This window comes from Panthera uncia, chromosome B1 (assembly GCF_023721935.1).
Source record: "Panthera uncia isolate 11264 chromosome B1, Puncia_PCG_1.0, whole genome shotgun sequence".
Classification (NCBI taxonomy): domain Eukaryota; kingdom Metazoa; phylum Chordata; class Mammalia; order Carnivora; family Felidae; genus Panthera; species Panthera uncia.
The window spans coordinates 135735038-135751003 of record NC_064811.1 but is presented as its reverse complement, the minus strand read 5'-3'; the positions used below and the strand labels follow the sequence as shown (position 1 = coordinate 135751003).

At 32.2% G+C, this 15966-nt stretch overlaps 1 protein-coding gene across 3 annotated transcripts in view; it reads left to right on the top strand.

Moving 5' to 3' along the window:
* The window catches only part of FSTL5 (follistatin like 5), a 722149-nt gene that overhangs the window by 371545 nt on the left and 334638 nt on the right, over window positions 1-15966 (top strand). For all 3 annotated transcript variants that reach the window (XM_049631268.1, XM_049631267.1, XM_049631266.1), the window contains exon 5: window positions 4810-4930. In XM_049631268.1, coding sequence (XP_049487225.1) covers window positions 4810-4930 — 121 coding nt within the window. The remainder of the gene's footprint in view (window positions 1-4809; window positions 4931-15966) is intronic.

Here is a 15966-nt window from a genome sequence, read left to right as displayed (position 1 = left end):
AATTCATGTTGGCCCTATTGATTTTTTAAACGTTTTCTAATGTGTTATGGATGTTAGGAAACCTAAAGACAACTTGAAAGATGTAATTAATTTTTATGTGATCCTTTTCTTCTAACACACCTATTGTATGATAGCATCAGTTATATATGATTAAACAATTATAATTTGTAATGTTAGTTTTTTACTCTCGTCCTTGCACCTTATTTTTAGAGCACTGTTGGAAATCTGTAATTATTTTGTTTATTTAATTATTTGCCTGTTCCCACACATTCTCTCTAGAAAATTAACTCTATGAGGACAAAAACTATGCCATTCTTTTTTACTACTGTATCTCCAAAACTGTAGCACATTTCTATGCACATGTCAGTTGTTAAAAAGAAAAAGGAAGGGGGAAGGGAGAGAAGGAGAGAAGAAGGAAGTCAAATAGGAGATATTCAGAGAACTAAGTAGTAGGGAAGCCAACCCATAGTGAGTGTATGGGAGAGGCTTAAAGATAATGCCTAAAGATACATATTTCTAAAAAAAGTATATTTATTTCCTGACCCTTAAGTTTTGACGTAATCTACATATTTGCCAAGTAAAGACTGAATATATCGTCTTCTCCTCAACTTCACAAATGTGATGTACTTTCTTTAAAATGGAGGAACACTGAACTCTGATCTACTAAGACCACTGTGATTGTGACGTGGTCATGATTAGTTTGAGGAGAAACAGCTTGCAAAGGATAAGGAAGCGCTCATCCTCTGATGAACGCTTGAAATTTTGAGTGGTGTATCTTTCCATGAGTTTACAGTTGCTGTTTTTCCCTGTTTCCACAAAGAAGAATAAAGAAAAAGACATAGAATTGGAAGATTCTACTTCATTGTGCTCCTATGCCCTCATGCCCATAGACTCATTACCATGATCTGACTTGAGACCATCAAAATTATGGATATATTATATCTCTTTTATGAGAGTCAATATAATAATCTTTGATTTCCAAGTCATGATATATTCCTGGAAAACCAATATTCATACAGGGATATATATATATTCATATATATATATATATATATATCATATACTATATATATATAGTTTAGTTTGGGGAGGAACAGTTTTTTGTTTTGTTTTGTTTTGTTTTGTTTTCCTGTTTGGGGACAAAAGAGAATACAGTATCAAAACATTGAATCATTCCTGAGTTATAATTCTTCATGCAACTTTAACAGTTCTGTTACTTTGAAATTAAATATGTACCCCTCTGGAATACTGTGTATCTGAGCTCCCTGGATGACATACATTCTGCTAATACTTCTATTTTGTCACACTGACTCATCTCTGTGGAGCAGAATATTCATGTAACTTGATTTTTGATCATTAAAGAAAGTGAGAATCTTTAATTTAATTATTATTATCATTATTTTAGCCTTAGAGAGTTCACCAAAGCACTGGTAAATTTGGAAAACATACTCAATATTTTACAATAGATAACAAATAAAATTATGAGTCACCTCCTAGACTAAAGCTTTATTGTAGGATACTTAGATAACATTTGTGCGTCTGGCTCTGTCATGATCTCTAGTTCAGAAATAACATGAGTGTTTTGAGGAAACTAGACTGGAAGTTTTGAAAGCCAATGGCAGAAATAAACAAAAGAAATGCAGGCAACTATGAAAGCCCTACAAGTTTGGATCCTCTGTTCCAAAGAGTGCTTAATGTATTACTGTGCACTTGGGAAGGAAATCTGCTTATTTTCTATCATATTTTCTTTTTTTTTAAGTTATTTATTTATTTATTTATTTATTTATTTAGGGGTAGAGGAGAGGGAGAGAGAGAATCCCAAGCAGGCTCTGCACTGTCAGCACAGAGTACCTCAGGGCTTGATCTCATGAATCATGAGATAATGACCTGAGCCGAAATCGTCAGATGCTTAGCTGACTGAACCATCCAGGCACTCCTCTATCATACTTTCTTGCAGACAGTCAAACATGATCAAAGCTCTAGTTATTTAAAACCATTTCTCTATGCTGGTTAAGAGGTCTTAGGAAAGTACCCTCCTCATTTGGAATACACCAGACTACTCAGCTCCCATCAGGCATTCTAAAGGGGAGAAGAAGTAACTAGGAAGTATGTTTTTAAGTAGGCTGTTTTATTGGCCAAAAAATGGAATAAATGAAAAAAATATATACTTGAACTATTGATGATGAGAGACAAATCTCCTGTCTCCTATATATGGGCATGGTCCAGTATAGGTGAAGAGGGTTTTTTGTTTGTTTGTTTGTTTGTTTGTTTAGAAAATTTCCTAGCCAGAACCATTTGCTTTGCTAGGGCACACTAATTGAAACAGCAGGTCCAGCTTAAGTTGTATAATCATGATCAAATCAAGATCAAGATCAAATAAAGATCAAGCTAGTCTTAAGCCAGCATTCAGAAAAAAAGGTAGAAGTTCATTCTCTTTGTCTAATTAGACATGATTTAATCTGAGTAAACTATTAAAATAGAAAATATGAGACATAAAATGATGAATATTTTCTCCAGGTTTTTCCATCTCCTTCTCTTTATGAACATGTATGAGAATAAAAATTACTGAGAAATATTATTAAAATACCTGAATACACCAAGCCTGAGTGTCACTGCATCCTTAAAATTACCATTATGCTAGCATTGCAGAACTTTAGGAAGAGCATAGTGAGGTAAAATGAAATATGCCACCACCCCCCCCCCCACTACCACCCAGGGAAAGTCATTTTCCATGATCTAACAAATAACAGATGGAGAATGACTGAGAGCTCTGTTGCCTTCTAAATAGAAAAGCAGTATTAGTTTTCTCATTAGGCTTATAGGAGAAATGGCTTCAGCCGTTAGGTAGTTTTGTTAATCCCTACAGCTGGACTATGCAAAAGTGTAGGGCTTAATACTCACTCTCAACAATATCTATTTATGTGGATCAATTAAAGCAGATAAATGTTTTGCCTATTTTCCCCCTCCAAGGCAGCAAACATCGGCTTAACCAATGAAATGTGAATATATAACACAAGAATAGAGAGCCCAGTATATTGTAGAAGTTATATTTAGCAACGTCTATGTGTCATCATTGCTAAACCACTCAGGTGGCTACAGAAGAGGGCCAGAGGCTCTAGTGATACATATGCTAAGCTCCATCCTCAGAGCTACCTCTATAGCTCATCCGCACTCAGGCAGAACTGAACTTTTAACATAGAAGTGTTCCCCAAAGGGTTATTTAAAAAAAAAATAGTCAATAGCATCTGAGAATCTTTTGAAACTAGTATCACTGATCTGCTATTGATATAACAAAGAAAGTCTGGATTCACACTGTGAACACACAACAGAGCTTGTGCAAGCTGGCGTGGAAATCTGCAGTGAATTATTTGAATAAAAAGCACATTATATTTAAAAAATCATTATTTTTAACTTAAAATGATTACTTTTAACTATGTGTTATATGTTGTCTTACATCTAACTATGTGTGTATGTGTGCATGTATATGTGTGTGTATGTGTGTGTGTGTATACATGTCTATAAATATGATCTTCACAATAGCCATAAGAGATAAATGTTACTATCTGTTATTCCTAACTGAGGAAAGGTTAAATAATTTGCCAGAAATTATAGAGCTATATTAAGTGCCATTGGCATGTGCAGAAGCCAGAGCTGGCTGACTTCAGAGCTTGCATTTTCTAATTACATGGCACCACCTTTTTAAAAAAAAAAGCACACACTACAGGCACCGGGGTGGCTCAGTTGGTTAAGCGACTGACTTTCGCTCAGGTCATGATCTTAGAGTTCATGAGTTCGAGCCCCACTTTGGGCTCTGTGCTGACAGTGAGGAGTCTGCTTGGGATTCTCCCTCTCTCCCTCTCTGCCCCTCCTCCACTTGAGTCCTCTGTCTCTCAAAATAAATAAAACTTAAAAGAAGATGAAAAAACACAACTATAATGCACAGCTCCAACAATGTGAAATACTGTCTCTGTATGTGAGAGAATGTGAAAAGCTATGGACACAGCTATGCAGCCACCCAGATGGATAGGAATGTTTGAAAAATCTTGGGGAGCTCTTTTATGTGAGACACAATAGTCAAATCAGTAGAGTATAAAAAAAGCTATGGCCTTAGTCCATAGGACAGAGCACAGAGAAGAAAAGCAGTTTGATGATTTTTCTCACCCACACTTGGATGGATTTTCATCATCAATTGGTGCATTAATTCTCTCTGGCTCCTGGAAACAGTCATTTGCTTAATAGCTCTTTTGTGACCGAGGGAGTTAATGCACAATCCCAAATGGCTTAACTTCCAGCTGAGGAGGAGTTTGGGCAGAGAAAAAAAAAAAACAAAACATCTAACTTCATTTTTCACAAATAATTTGAAGATGAAAGTTGGAACAAACGATCTCACTATTTTTGTTGAGAAAGAGCCCTGTTTTCTTTTGACAGAGGTCACTGAGACGTAGGAGGCAATTTTCATGTGGAGATATTTCTTTGAGTCACTATAAATGGAGCAAAGAAAATGAGTGAAATACAAAATGTCCTTGTAAAGCTCAGATTTTCTGGGACCTACTATGAGATTTTTGTATTAGAAAGTTTGGACAATTCTAAGTACCTATCTTAACTTTTTAACTTTATATCTTTGGAATGGTTCAAAATAATTGTCCAGTAACTGAAAATCAGGATTTTTCATAGGTACAGTTTTTTGCCCTACTGCAGACTTAAAATGACTGCAGACTTAATAATCACTAAGTGATTATTATGTATGATTAATTATGCTATAGAAATGTTAAGACGGTTATAATTGTATGGTTATAATTTCCTTGTCAGGTGATAAAACAGGAAGAACTTGGCAAGGATCTTTCTGATTGTACTTTGTATGATCTACTGAAATACGATGATTTTAACTCTGACAAGCACCTGGCTCTTGAAGAATTTTATAGAACATTCCGTGAGTATAATATTCATTCTCTAATTCCTCTTCGTTCATTTTCCTGTTTCTTTACACAATCCAGAATGTTGCTTGATCTGAGAGTACAGGCTGTTTTTAAATTAAGAGAAGTGGTGTAAGTAAGATAAAGTGCTGAAGTATACTGAAACATATGTAAAAGTTAAGGGATGCAGTAATCCTAAAATGAAAAGCTGGAAATATTTGATAACCCTGGATATCAGTTCTTACTGATTCTCATTGAAAACGTGAATTCCACAATGCTGTTTTTAAAGTCTGGGGGGAGTAGTAGCACTTGACTACTCTTCACTGTATAACAAGAACAATTTAATTATTTACACAGTGACTTTTTGTTTTTCGTTTTTTGTTTTTACACTATAGGGAAACCAAGGTAGATTAGTAGATAGAGTTTGCATATATGTTAACAATAATTAGCATAACAATGGAAAATTGTATTTATATTAAGGTACTTTGGAATAATTTACGTATGTTTAAATTGCTTAAATACTTCTTTAAATAGACTATTTATGCTTTATAAAGCATAGATATGCTTTATATGATTTATGATTTGTATATGCTTTATAAATCATGTATGAAATATGATTTATATATGCTTTATAAGTCACCAAAGAATCAAAGCTCAACAGGATTTAAGTCAGCACTGAAACCAGTATTTTCTTCTATCTTTCTATCTTCAATGTTATATATATGCACATTTATATATTGCTTTCAAAAAAGACAGGAAATAGGATATGTACTTGATGTAAAAAGATCTCTTTTGAATTATGCCTCTTCCATCTATCAGTGGTCTGATATTACGGAAATTACTTAAATTCCTGAAAATCCATATAAATATGAATAGTAATGTTCTTGTCATATGATAATTTTATATTAAAACATTAAATTAGATTTTATGTAAGTTTTGATAAAGCAAAATAATATATGTGAAATAGTTGCAGGTGATGAAGCTTTAAGACAAGATATCAGTATGCTCTTCAGATTAATTAAATTGCATTTCCATTTTCAATTAAAAGGCAGGATAGCAAGATGCAGAGTGACTCTATAAACAGTTAACCCCTTAAAAAATGTCACAATCAAGGATAGACACCTTTCAAAGACAACAACAGGAAAGCAGCATTATTATTCTACGTTTGTAAGAAGAAATTGAAACACAAAGAACTTAAGAACTAAGTGGCTGAGTTTATAATCAAAGCTATGTCAGACTGTGAAGGCTTTGTGTTTTCCACTAAACTTCACTCTGTAATAGGAATTGTTCTGTGTACTCATGGTGGCAACGAGAAGATATTATGGTTTATCAGAAAAGAATTTATATTTATATTCTTCTATATCTGTATTACATTAATATTGTCATATATTAATTTACAAATACCATATATAAGCTAGAAAGAGATACACATCACAGAAGGGACTACATAAAATATTAAGTAAGTTAGAATATAATCTAATTTGGGAAATCACGAAGACTTTTTGAAGGTGGTAGCAACTGAATTAGTCTCCAGGATGAGTGGATATGGACTTTGGGCAATAAAAGATGGGAAACTGGACAAAAATGTATAGCATAAATAAAAACTCAAGTGTATCACATACCAGGGTATTTACGGAAATTAATTCAACTGTAAGGTCTGTTCCAGTATTGAAATTCTATGAAAATACATAAATTATTATTATTATTTTACTAACTTGTTTTATTAAACAATCAGTCTAATCTACCAGCTCCAATCTCTCACCCTTCTACTAGGCGGATACTTGGATTTGACTAAATAAAAGTAATTGAAACTTGTAGCAAGAGCAGAACATATTTTTAATAGCATGCAATTTATCAAGCATCAGTAAGATAATTAAATAGATGTTTGTGAGAATTTTTATTAAATATTGTTGATGATGAAATGGTGGAGCTAGAAACTAAAACAATAAAAATAAAGTAGGAATAATATGTTATTTTTATGACAGTACAGCGAAGACTGAATGATTCCTGGCAATATCAGTAAATAAGAATCTTGTCTAGAATGCTGCTGCTTACCCTATCACAGGAAAAAAATGATACTGTGTTTTGAGATATGATTTGATGTTGCTAAGGAAGGCAAGGTAGATCAGTATATTGTTCTGATAAAGAAAATTTTGCAATTCAGAAATTTGTATCATCAGTAAAAGCATTCAACAGAGAAATAATAAAATGTTGTCTGTGAAGGAGCTAAATTGTACTAGAAACTGTTGAAGTTGGATGGAAAAAAATCTATATGATTTGGGTTAACTCTTAGAAGTAACAATTTTATGGAAATTATATATAGTAAAGGCAATGAATTTAATGAATGTTATAATGTTTCTGCCATGAGGTCAAAATTATGCATCACACCCAAGGTCTACATTTTTAATATTCTGAGTCATAAAGAGATATTAAGTAATGAAAGCACTTGGCAATCAGCAATCGTATTATGAGCTTTTTCCCTTTTTGTGTAATTGCAAAACTATCCCTTAACAATGATAAAATAATGTTCATGTAGTCATTTAGAGAAGATAATGTTTTTCTAAGTAATGCTGGAATTATATGGAATATTTTAATATTCTTTGTGGTCTTACCAAGCGATTTTCTGGAAAGTATCACATTTTCAGTGTTGCACCTTGCTTAAATAGGTCATCAGACTATATAATGACCCCTTAGAGGTAGAAGAACTAATTTGTGTGGATAGTGTCTACATTAGCAAAAAGTATTTATACTTCTTGAGTAGAAAACATATATCTATTTCTTTCTTTCCATCTATTATAATACTTTACAACTAAACCCAATTTGGTTTTATGAAGTTTAGTGGCAGGCTTTTAATAATGGCATAATTTCAAAAAGTCACTGCATTATAAAATACTAAGGTAGTGTCATGAATAAAAATGTGTAACAATAGTGAGAAAAGCAATCTATTGGAAAATCATGTATTAAGTACTTATGTGTATAGAATGCTGTGATAGTTAAACCAACTTAGAAAGATTGTTTTCTTTCCCTTAGGAATATATAATCTCAGACAGACAATGATAAAAATGACAGATCTAGTAAGGGTAAAATAATCTTTTTTTTTTTTTTATATCCAGAATGATTCCTCCAGATAACTCTTAAAATGAAAACCTAGAAAACTAAACAGCCCCTAAATGAATGTTCAAAAGAATAAACGAAGTCCAGAGAAGTTAAAAAACAAAAACAAACAAACAAACAAAAAAACTTCTCTTAATCCATTAATTATTTACTGGTAGATACAAGAATAGACAGAGTTGCAATTTATTATTCTTTCTGCCATAGTATAAAATGGAAGAAAGTAGAGCAAAATGTAACGTGCAAACAAGAAAAGGTTAATGTTATTTTAAAAATAGTACATTATCAACCATTATAACACTAGTAAATTGTTATTACAGTTGGTAATAAGGTTTTCTGTAAAATAGCCTTTTTTCCCCTCTTTGGATAAGAAGAGGGATTATTTTAATATTTGACAATAGGCATTGGATGCTATTCTTAATTTTTCTCCAGAAATTTGGGGATTATTAAAAAGATATTTAAAATAAATCCTCAGTGTGAGCATCAAGCATTCTAAACCATGCCTTGTTTTATTAATAAATTTGGAAATCTATTTTATGGGATCAAATAAATTTTAAATGAGGTCAGTGACACAGTTTTGAATACTTAGAGGAAATACTAAATCCTCTGGTCAGATGGCGAATTCTTTCACCCAGGCATTTTGTTGTCTTGAATAATTTCAGTTAAATGTATAGATTTTTCAGTGCAAAGCTTTCTTATAGAATTAAAAATGAGTAAACAGTGCCATTATTGACCATAAGGACTTGAATTAACATATGAGAAAACAGCACTTTATTTTCTTCGCACTCAAAATTAAATTAAAATCTTTGATTGTTTGATTTGCATGGAGCACTATATTTTTGCCTTAAGTCTATATAGGTAAATGCAATTTATTTGTCATCAAACATGACCATACACTGAATTGAGGCATTTAATTTTCACAAATGATACTCAGATAAATATATGTTTACCTATTTTTGCAGTCAAACTCAGTTAAGATAATAAATTTTTATTAAATGATTGCTGGTCTTAGGAATTAGTTGTTTTTGTTTCTAGCTAACAAAAAGTGGTGCAATTGGCTATCCAGAGAAAGAATATCTGTTTTGAGAATGCTTTCTATGTACTTTATTTTCTGAGTTAAATTATAAATTGCTCTGACTATCGTGCTAAGTCTTAAAATTATATGAAATGAAGAGTTTGCAATTCTGATAGATTCTTAAAATTCTATTAAATGGTTACGAGTTGCAGTTCCTAAAGCCATGTACAAGTCCTTCAAGATATGTATGTGTTCTATTAGTTGAAGTTCTAATGTTACACTTAAATAAATCTCTATCAATTCTAAATGATCTTTATGTGTGGAAAGTTCCCTAAAGAAATGTGCTTCTACTAAGCATGAAAAAATTAGTTTTTTGCAAGCATAATGCATCAACTGTGAGCATTTATATTGAAACTAATTGTATAATAGCTCTCTCTCCATTCTTAAAAAGAATAGATAATTAGGATTCTAAAACTTTAAAGTACTAAAAAAATACATGGCACAGTTATTTTAAATTACCTAACTATTCATGATTATATTTAAAATGTCATATTTCTTTATATGAAACACTTCTTAATGGAATATAGATTTGATAATGACATTATGAGGGAAAAATCATTTTCTAGGAAGTCACAATTTCTATAATAAAAATATTACTTATTGGAATCATCTAATAATCAGAGCAATGAAATATGAATATTATATTAATATTCATAGATTTTAGGTCATTAGTATATGAAAGACATTTATTTGAGAAAAATAACAGAGTTTAGTGAGAAGAATTAAAACTATTACAGTAATATGGGTTAAAGGTGAAAGGGTCAGGATTAAAAGAGAACAGTAATAATACAGAGAGGTGGTCATATTTGGGCAGTAACTTACAAGCAGAATCATTTCAACTTGAGTGATTACATATACATGAGATAGAGACAGTAGGGTCAAGGACAATGTCCAGTTATCTAGCTTACATACTGAGGTGAACAATGATACTATTCATTAAAGTAGGGCACACAGTAAGATAAGCAAGTTTGGGAACATATACTGAGTTGGATTTTCAGCATATTGGCATATTTACATAGAAACATTTGGTTGGAGAATATTGTGGCCTAGATCTCAAGTAGGAGTTCAGGGACACAAATAGAAATATGGGGGATACAGTTAAAACCTGTGCTGGCAGGTAATGGGGTACCCAAGTGAGTATGTAAAGACAGAAGAGATGAGCAAAAGAGCAACAGGGAACTAAAACTTAAAATTAAGTAATGAAATTAAAAACCAAACAAACAGGGGCACCTGAGTGGCTCAGTCGGTTAAGTGCCTGACTCGATTTCGGCACAGGTCATGATCTCATGGTTCATGAAATCAAGTCCCACCTTGGGTGTAGAGTGCACAGCCTGCTTGGGATTCTCTCTCTCCCTCTCTCTCTGCCCTCCCCCACTTTCTCACATACACATGCACATGCTGTCTCTCCTAAAATAAATAAACTTTAACAACTTAATAAATAAAAACAAACAACAACAAAAACAAAAATGCTTAGAGAAATAGGGAATAAACCAAAGGACTATGTATTTATAAAACTTTACTAGAATTTGTTGATGAGCAATTTCCATGACTGAGTTCAAAACAAGAGATATATGACAGATAAAGAAATGGCTACCAGTTTTGATCACAAGGAGGTGTGGGTGACTTTGGTCACAGCACTTTCAGCGGAGATGTAGGGGTAGAAGCAAAAGTTCTGGTGGTTGAGAGGTTAAATGTAGGGGAAAAAAGTAAAAGAAAAAAATGTGGAGGAAACTAGTGGAGCACACAAGCATACATCAAGTATATATTTAGATCAAATCCAAAATAGGTAACTCGTATATGGTTTTAGTAGTTAAAACGATGGTTGCCTCTAGAGGAATTGGTGAGTGATGGGGTAAGAACACAAGGTGAGAAGAAGGCTTCCATGGTACTCACAGCGTTCTACTTTTTAACCTCACAAAAATCCCACACTCATTTGGGAAATTCTGTATTAGACATTGCTACACCTACTATAGCATAAGCCCATGTACAGATCATTGTAGTATGAGACCTCACAGCAACTTAAATTGCCTAGCACATGGGGGAGATAACTTTTTTACTACATACTGTGATTAAAAAAATTAACTCACTTGTTTGTATACTTGTAATTTTCTATGTTAGAGTTTATAGATATGCCCTGACAGTTTAGGTAAATAAAGGTCAGCATCATTCACTTATAGGTAATTTCCACTTTATGTTCTAAGTTCTTTAGACCTTTTAGGAAAAGGACTGTCCAAAATGATTGCTGAGACCCAACCTATAGACACATATTCCAAAAGGACAGATTTTGTCCTAAACAAGATAAATTGCACATACCAACTGTTAATAGACAACAGGTAAAGCAATACCAATTTGAAGTTAAATTTTAAAAATAATGAAAGTCTTATGTTTGTTTTCCATTTGAAGATGACCCTTCCCTCCAGATTGCTAAGATTATCTTAATCTTTTGTAGCTAGTGCACATTTATGTTTCTCCTTTTACCTATAGCCTCCATAATGATTTCTCATTGGTAGTTTTCTCACTGGTAGCCTCCATAATGATTTCTCACTGGTCACTTGCTGACCTAACTACTTGGAACTCATAAAAGCAGAAATAGGTATTTTAGCTTCTCTTTTATTTCAGGTGAAAACCTCATATTTATTTCTTAAAGTATTGACTCTGTGTCATATAGATATTGAGAGTAGGGCCTTTTGTGATGCAAAATAAAATTGAAATAAGAAACAATAAAATAGAAATTGATTAATCATTCTTATTTTTCCATGCTGTACCCTGTCTTGTCAATCATGACTTAGTGGATCTGACTTAAAATTACTTTCCTCTGACTTCAGCATGGTATTCAGCAATAGAGTTTGCCTAAGGCTGTTTTGGACTTTCAAAATCATTTCTGTAATTCATGGGTACTTTGGCTTTGTTAACCCCGTGTTCTTTATACTAATTTCTCAGAAACTCCTTGAATTGAGCCTTGCGTTATGCTTCTGTGGTTCTGAACTCTATCTGGATGGCATCTTCTTCATAATGGAGTTATTGTGGAGATCGCCAGCTTCACTGCTGCCCCAGTGTCATTTGGGCACGACGGTGTTGCTGCAGTCTGGCACCAAGGCCTTAGCTTCAATTTACTGTATCTCAGGGACACCTGGATAGCTCAGCCAATAGAACATAGGACTGTTAATCTTAGAGTCTTAAATTCAAGCCCTATGTTGGGTGTGGAGCCCACTTAAAAAAAAAAATAGAAAGTATCTCATATTTCTGAACTGAGTTTCTATCAGTGGGATTTGATTTTAACTGGCTAAATCTTGTTCAATAATTTAAAACAATTTGAATGTAATGTATCATGTTTTAATTTGTAGCTGTTTTTGAATTCTCTAGTTAGGGTTAGTCTGAGAATGCATTTCATTTACATTTACCAGGTGAAAGTTTCTTTATAGGATTCTGCTCTGTCAAATGATCCACCATGGAGACATTTATCTACAAAGTGAATGTTATGATGTATAAAATCAAGTGCTTTTTAAATAGATAAGATAATCATACATGTTTAGGCAATTAATCTTTATTTTTTTTTAATTCAAGGATTTGAAAGCTAGCACTTAGAAAACACATTTTTGTTAAATGTATTTTAATATATAGTTGTTATTACCTTCACATTTTTTTTTAAACCAGCCAGAGGCTTATCCTCTTAGTTAAGAGAGTTCTATCACTTTCATATTGTGGTCACATGGCTATAACCAGATAAAACAAGAAGTTTTAAGTAGGCCTTATCAATAACATGTAGAAACAATAAGACTTAAGCTGTATAATATTAGTTTGAATCTATTTGTCTTGTTAAAAAAGAGGAAATGAATCAGAACAAGAGAAATGGAATTTTGAATTTTAATAAATTTTAAGCCATATCACATATTAATAAAGTTTGGCCAACAAACTTCAATTTTATTAAGTACCATAATTCCATATCTTTTTTAACAATGACAATTTATTTTGGTTCTTGCAGTAGTTAAAACAGAAAGGCACAAAAGAGAAAATAGGAATCAATTTTAGTTCCATCATTTAGGTATAATCACTTTGATATACATATATGCACATATTTTATGAAAATGTGACTATATTATTATATCCTCAAGATTTACTTTAATTATTCCTAATTTTAATTAATTAGGGTAAGATATCTCAGTATTGGTTAGCTTAACATATTTTTAATGGCTTGCATTGTGTGAAGTTACCATAATTATAAAAATTATAATCATAACACTCCATTTATTACTATTACCAAGCTATTATTTCTCTTTGAAGACCAACATTGTCCATTTAACATATAATACATGCAAAAATGGTAGTCATCCTAGAAACGTTTAATTTTCTAGCAGTCACATTAAAAAAAAAAGAAACAAGTAGGGCGCCTGGGTGGCTCAGTAGGTTAGGTGTCTGACTTCAGCTTATGTTATGACCTCCAGGTGGGTGAGTTCAAGCCCAGTATCTGACTCTCCTTCCAACACAAAGCCTGTTTCAGATCCTCTGTCCCCACCTCACTCTGCCTCTTCCCTGCTTGCACTCTCTCTCTCAAAAATAAATAAACATTTAAAAAAACGATTTAAAAGAAACACGTAAAATTGATTTTATTAACACTTTATTTATCCCTATAGACCAAAAAAATATTATCACAACCTATGATCATTATGAAAATGAAGGAAATACATTATCGTCTCTTCCTATCAAGTTTTAAAATCTAGCATACATTTTATTTTAATTTATTTATTATATTGTACTCATTTTTTAATTGTATATTTTGATTTATATTAGGATATTATACAATTTTCAAATTAACAGAATATTTTTAGTATGTGATTTTGAGGCATAACAAAATATAAATCTAGCATATATTTTACACTTACAACATATCTCATTTCTCATTTTGGACTATCTACATTCTGAATGCTCAGTAGTCATTGACTACCATCTTGGACAGTATTATATTAGAGTGTTAAAATCTCTACCTAAAATTCTATCCCAGTGTTTCTATAATAAAACTGTATTTATTCAAGGACAACATAGGTGTGTATGTAGGAAATCTACAGATTCTATCTATCATCTATCTATCTATTGATCTATTTTTTATGATTAAAGTATAATCGGCATACAATGTTATATTAATTTCAAGTGTACAGCATATTTATTTGACAATTCAGTTATTTTGAATAGGAGGTTAAGCACGTATTCTACTTGTAAATAAAAAACAGAGTATGAATGTCATGCTAATATCTATTTTTCAGGAAGCCAGAAAAGTACACATTTATAGGATAAATGTAGTCATCTAAGCAACAAAATTATATCCTCAACATAAGTAAGATGTTTATTTTAAAAACATAATTCAATAATATATATTTAATGCCACCCACCTTAAACCACTCTCTCCCAAATGTGTTATCAAAGGATCATTTAAATCATATATCCTCTGCCCACAGTTAGCACCTTAATTTTTTTTTCTGAATTTTTAATAATCTCATTCTTAAGGTCTATTTTTCCCTTCTGATTTAAAACAAATGCACCAATCATATACATCTTCCAGTGAGAAGCTGTTCAATCTGAGAATGAAAGGTATTACTGAGTGAGTTTAGTCTAACACTAAGCAATGAAACACTTTCAAAGAGCCTGTAAGACCTTATGTACCACAAGGATTAATGTTTATATTCATTTTTTTTTTGAAGTATTAAAAACAGCTCTGGAGTACTTTTACCTCTGAGAGTCCTAGGGGTTTTAATGCACTACACTGAACATAACCCAATATTCTTTAATGCTTAGGAGTTACTGAAATATCTTGTAGTGCCTCAGGGTCACCACAATAAAAGAAAAATGCATGTACATATGTAAGTATTTATTGTTAACAAGGTATATGCCAAATACCTTATTAACACATCTTACAGTTATTCAGTCCTGATACTTTGTATGGCAATTCCTTTTACAGATATTCCAAAACCAATAACAAATTAGTTTGTAACAAACACTTTAAGAATTGACAGAATAAGTTAATACACATCCATTGTTATACTTTTATACAAGTAATCAATTCGATGAATATTACCTATATAAATTATATATGCCTGACACTGTGTTTAGTAATGCTCGATCTTTTGATTGTTTATTTTAGTCAAAAACAGTCTTTAATTTCTTAAGGAAATCCTATTACAACTCTCTCCCTTAGTTTATAATAGACTTATAATAAGTCTGTAGTAAGTCTTATTATAAGTTTATAATGGACAAACTCTGTAGTGCTATATGATGAATGAATATTTAGCATAATCTATCATTGATATCATTAGCAGATTTTGGAATGATAATTTCTTATAAAAATATATTTATCTTATAATTCTAATGAATATTCATTATATCTTTAGGTGACGATTTAAAAAATAGATCAAGGGGTGCCTGGGTGGCTTAGTTGCTTAAGTGTCTGATTTCGGCTCAGGTCATGATCTCATGGTTCTTGGGTTTGAACCCCACATTGATTTCTGCATCGACAGTGGGGAGCTTGTTTGGGATTCTCTCTCTCTCCCTCTGCCTCTTTCTCTCTCTCTCAAAATAAATAAATAAACTTTAAATAAAATAAAATAAGTAAAATGAAAAGTAGATTGAAATGAAATAGATTTCTTAACAAAGAGGGAAAGGAGACATTACACCAAGTGCTGTTCAGCTGCCTGATTGAGGATTTTGTGAGGCATGGAATACTATATATCATCTGCAACGTGCTCACCGGGTAATGTGTTCATCCTAATGGAAATTGTTCCTATAAAAAGGAAGGAAATTGCAGTAAACTTGTTACTGATCATTTAAGTAATGCAAATAGGCCCTTGGTGGTGGTGACCAGATAAGATGGGAAAAAAG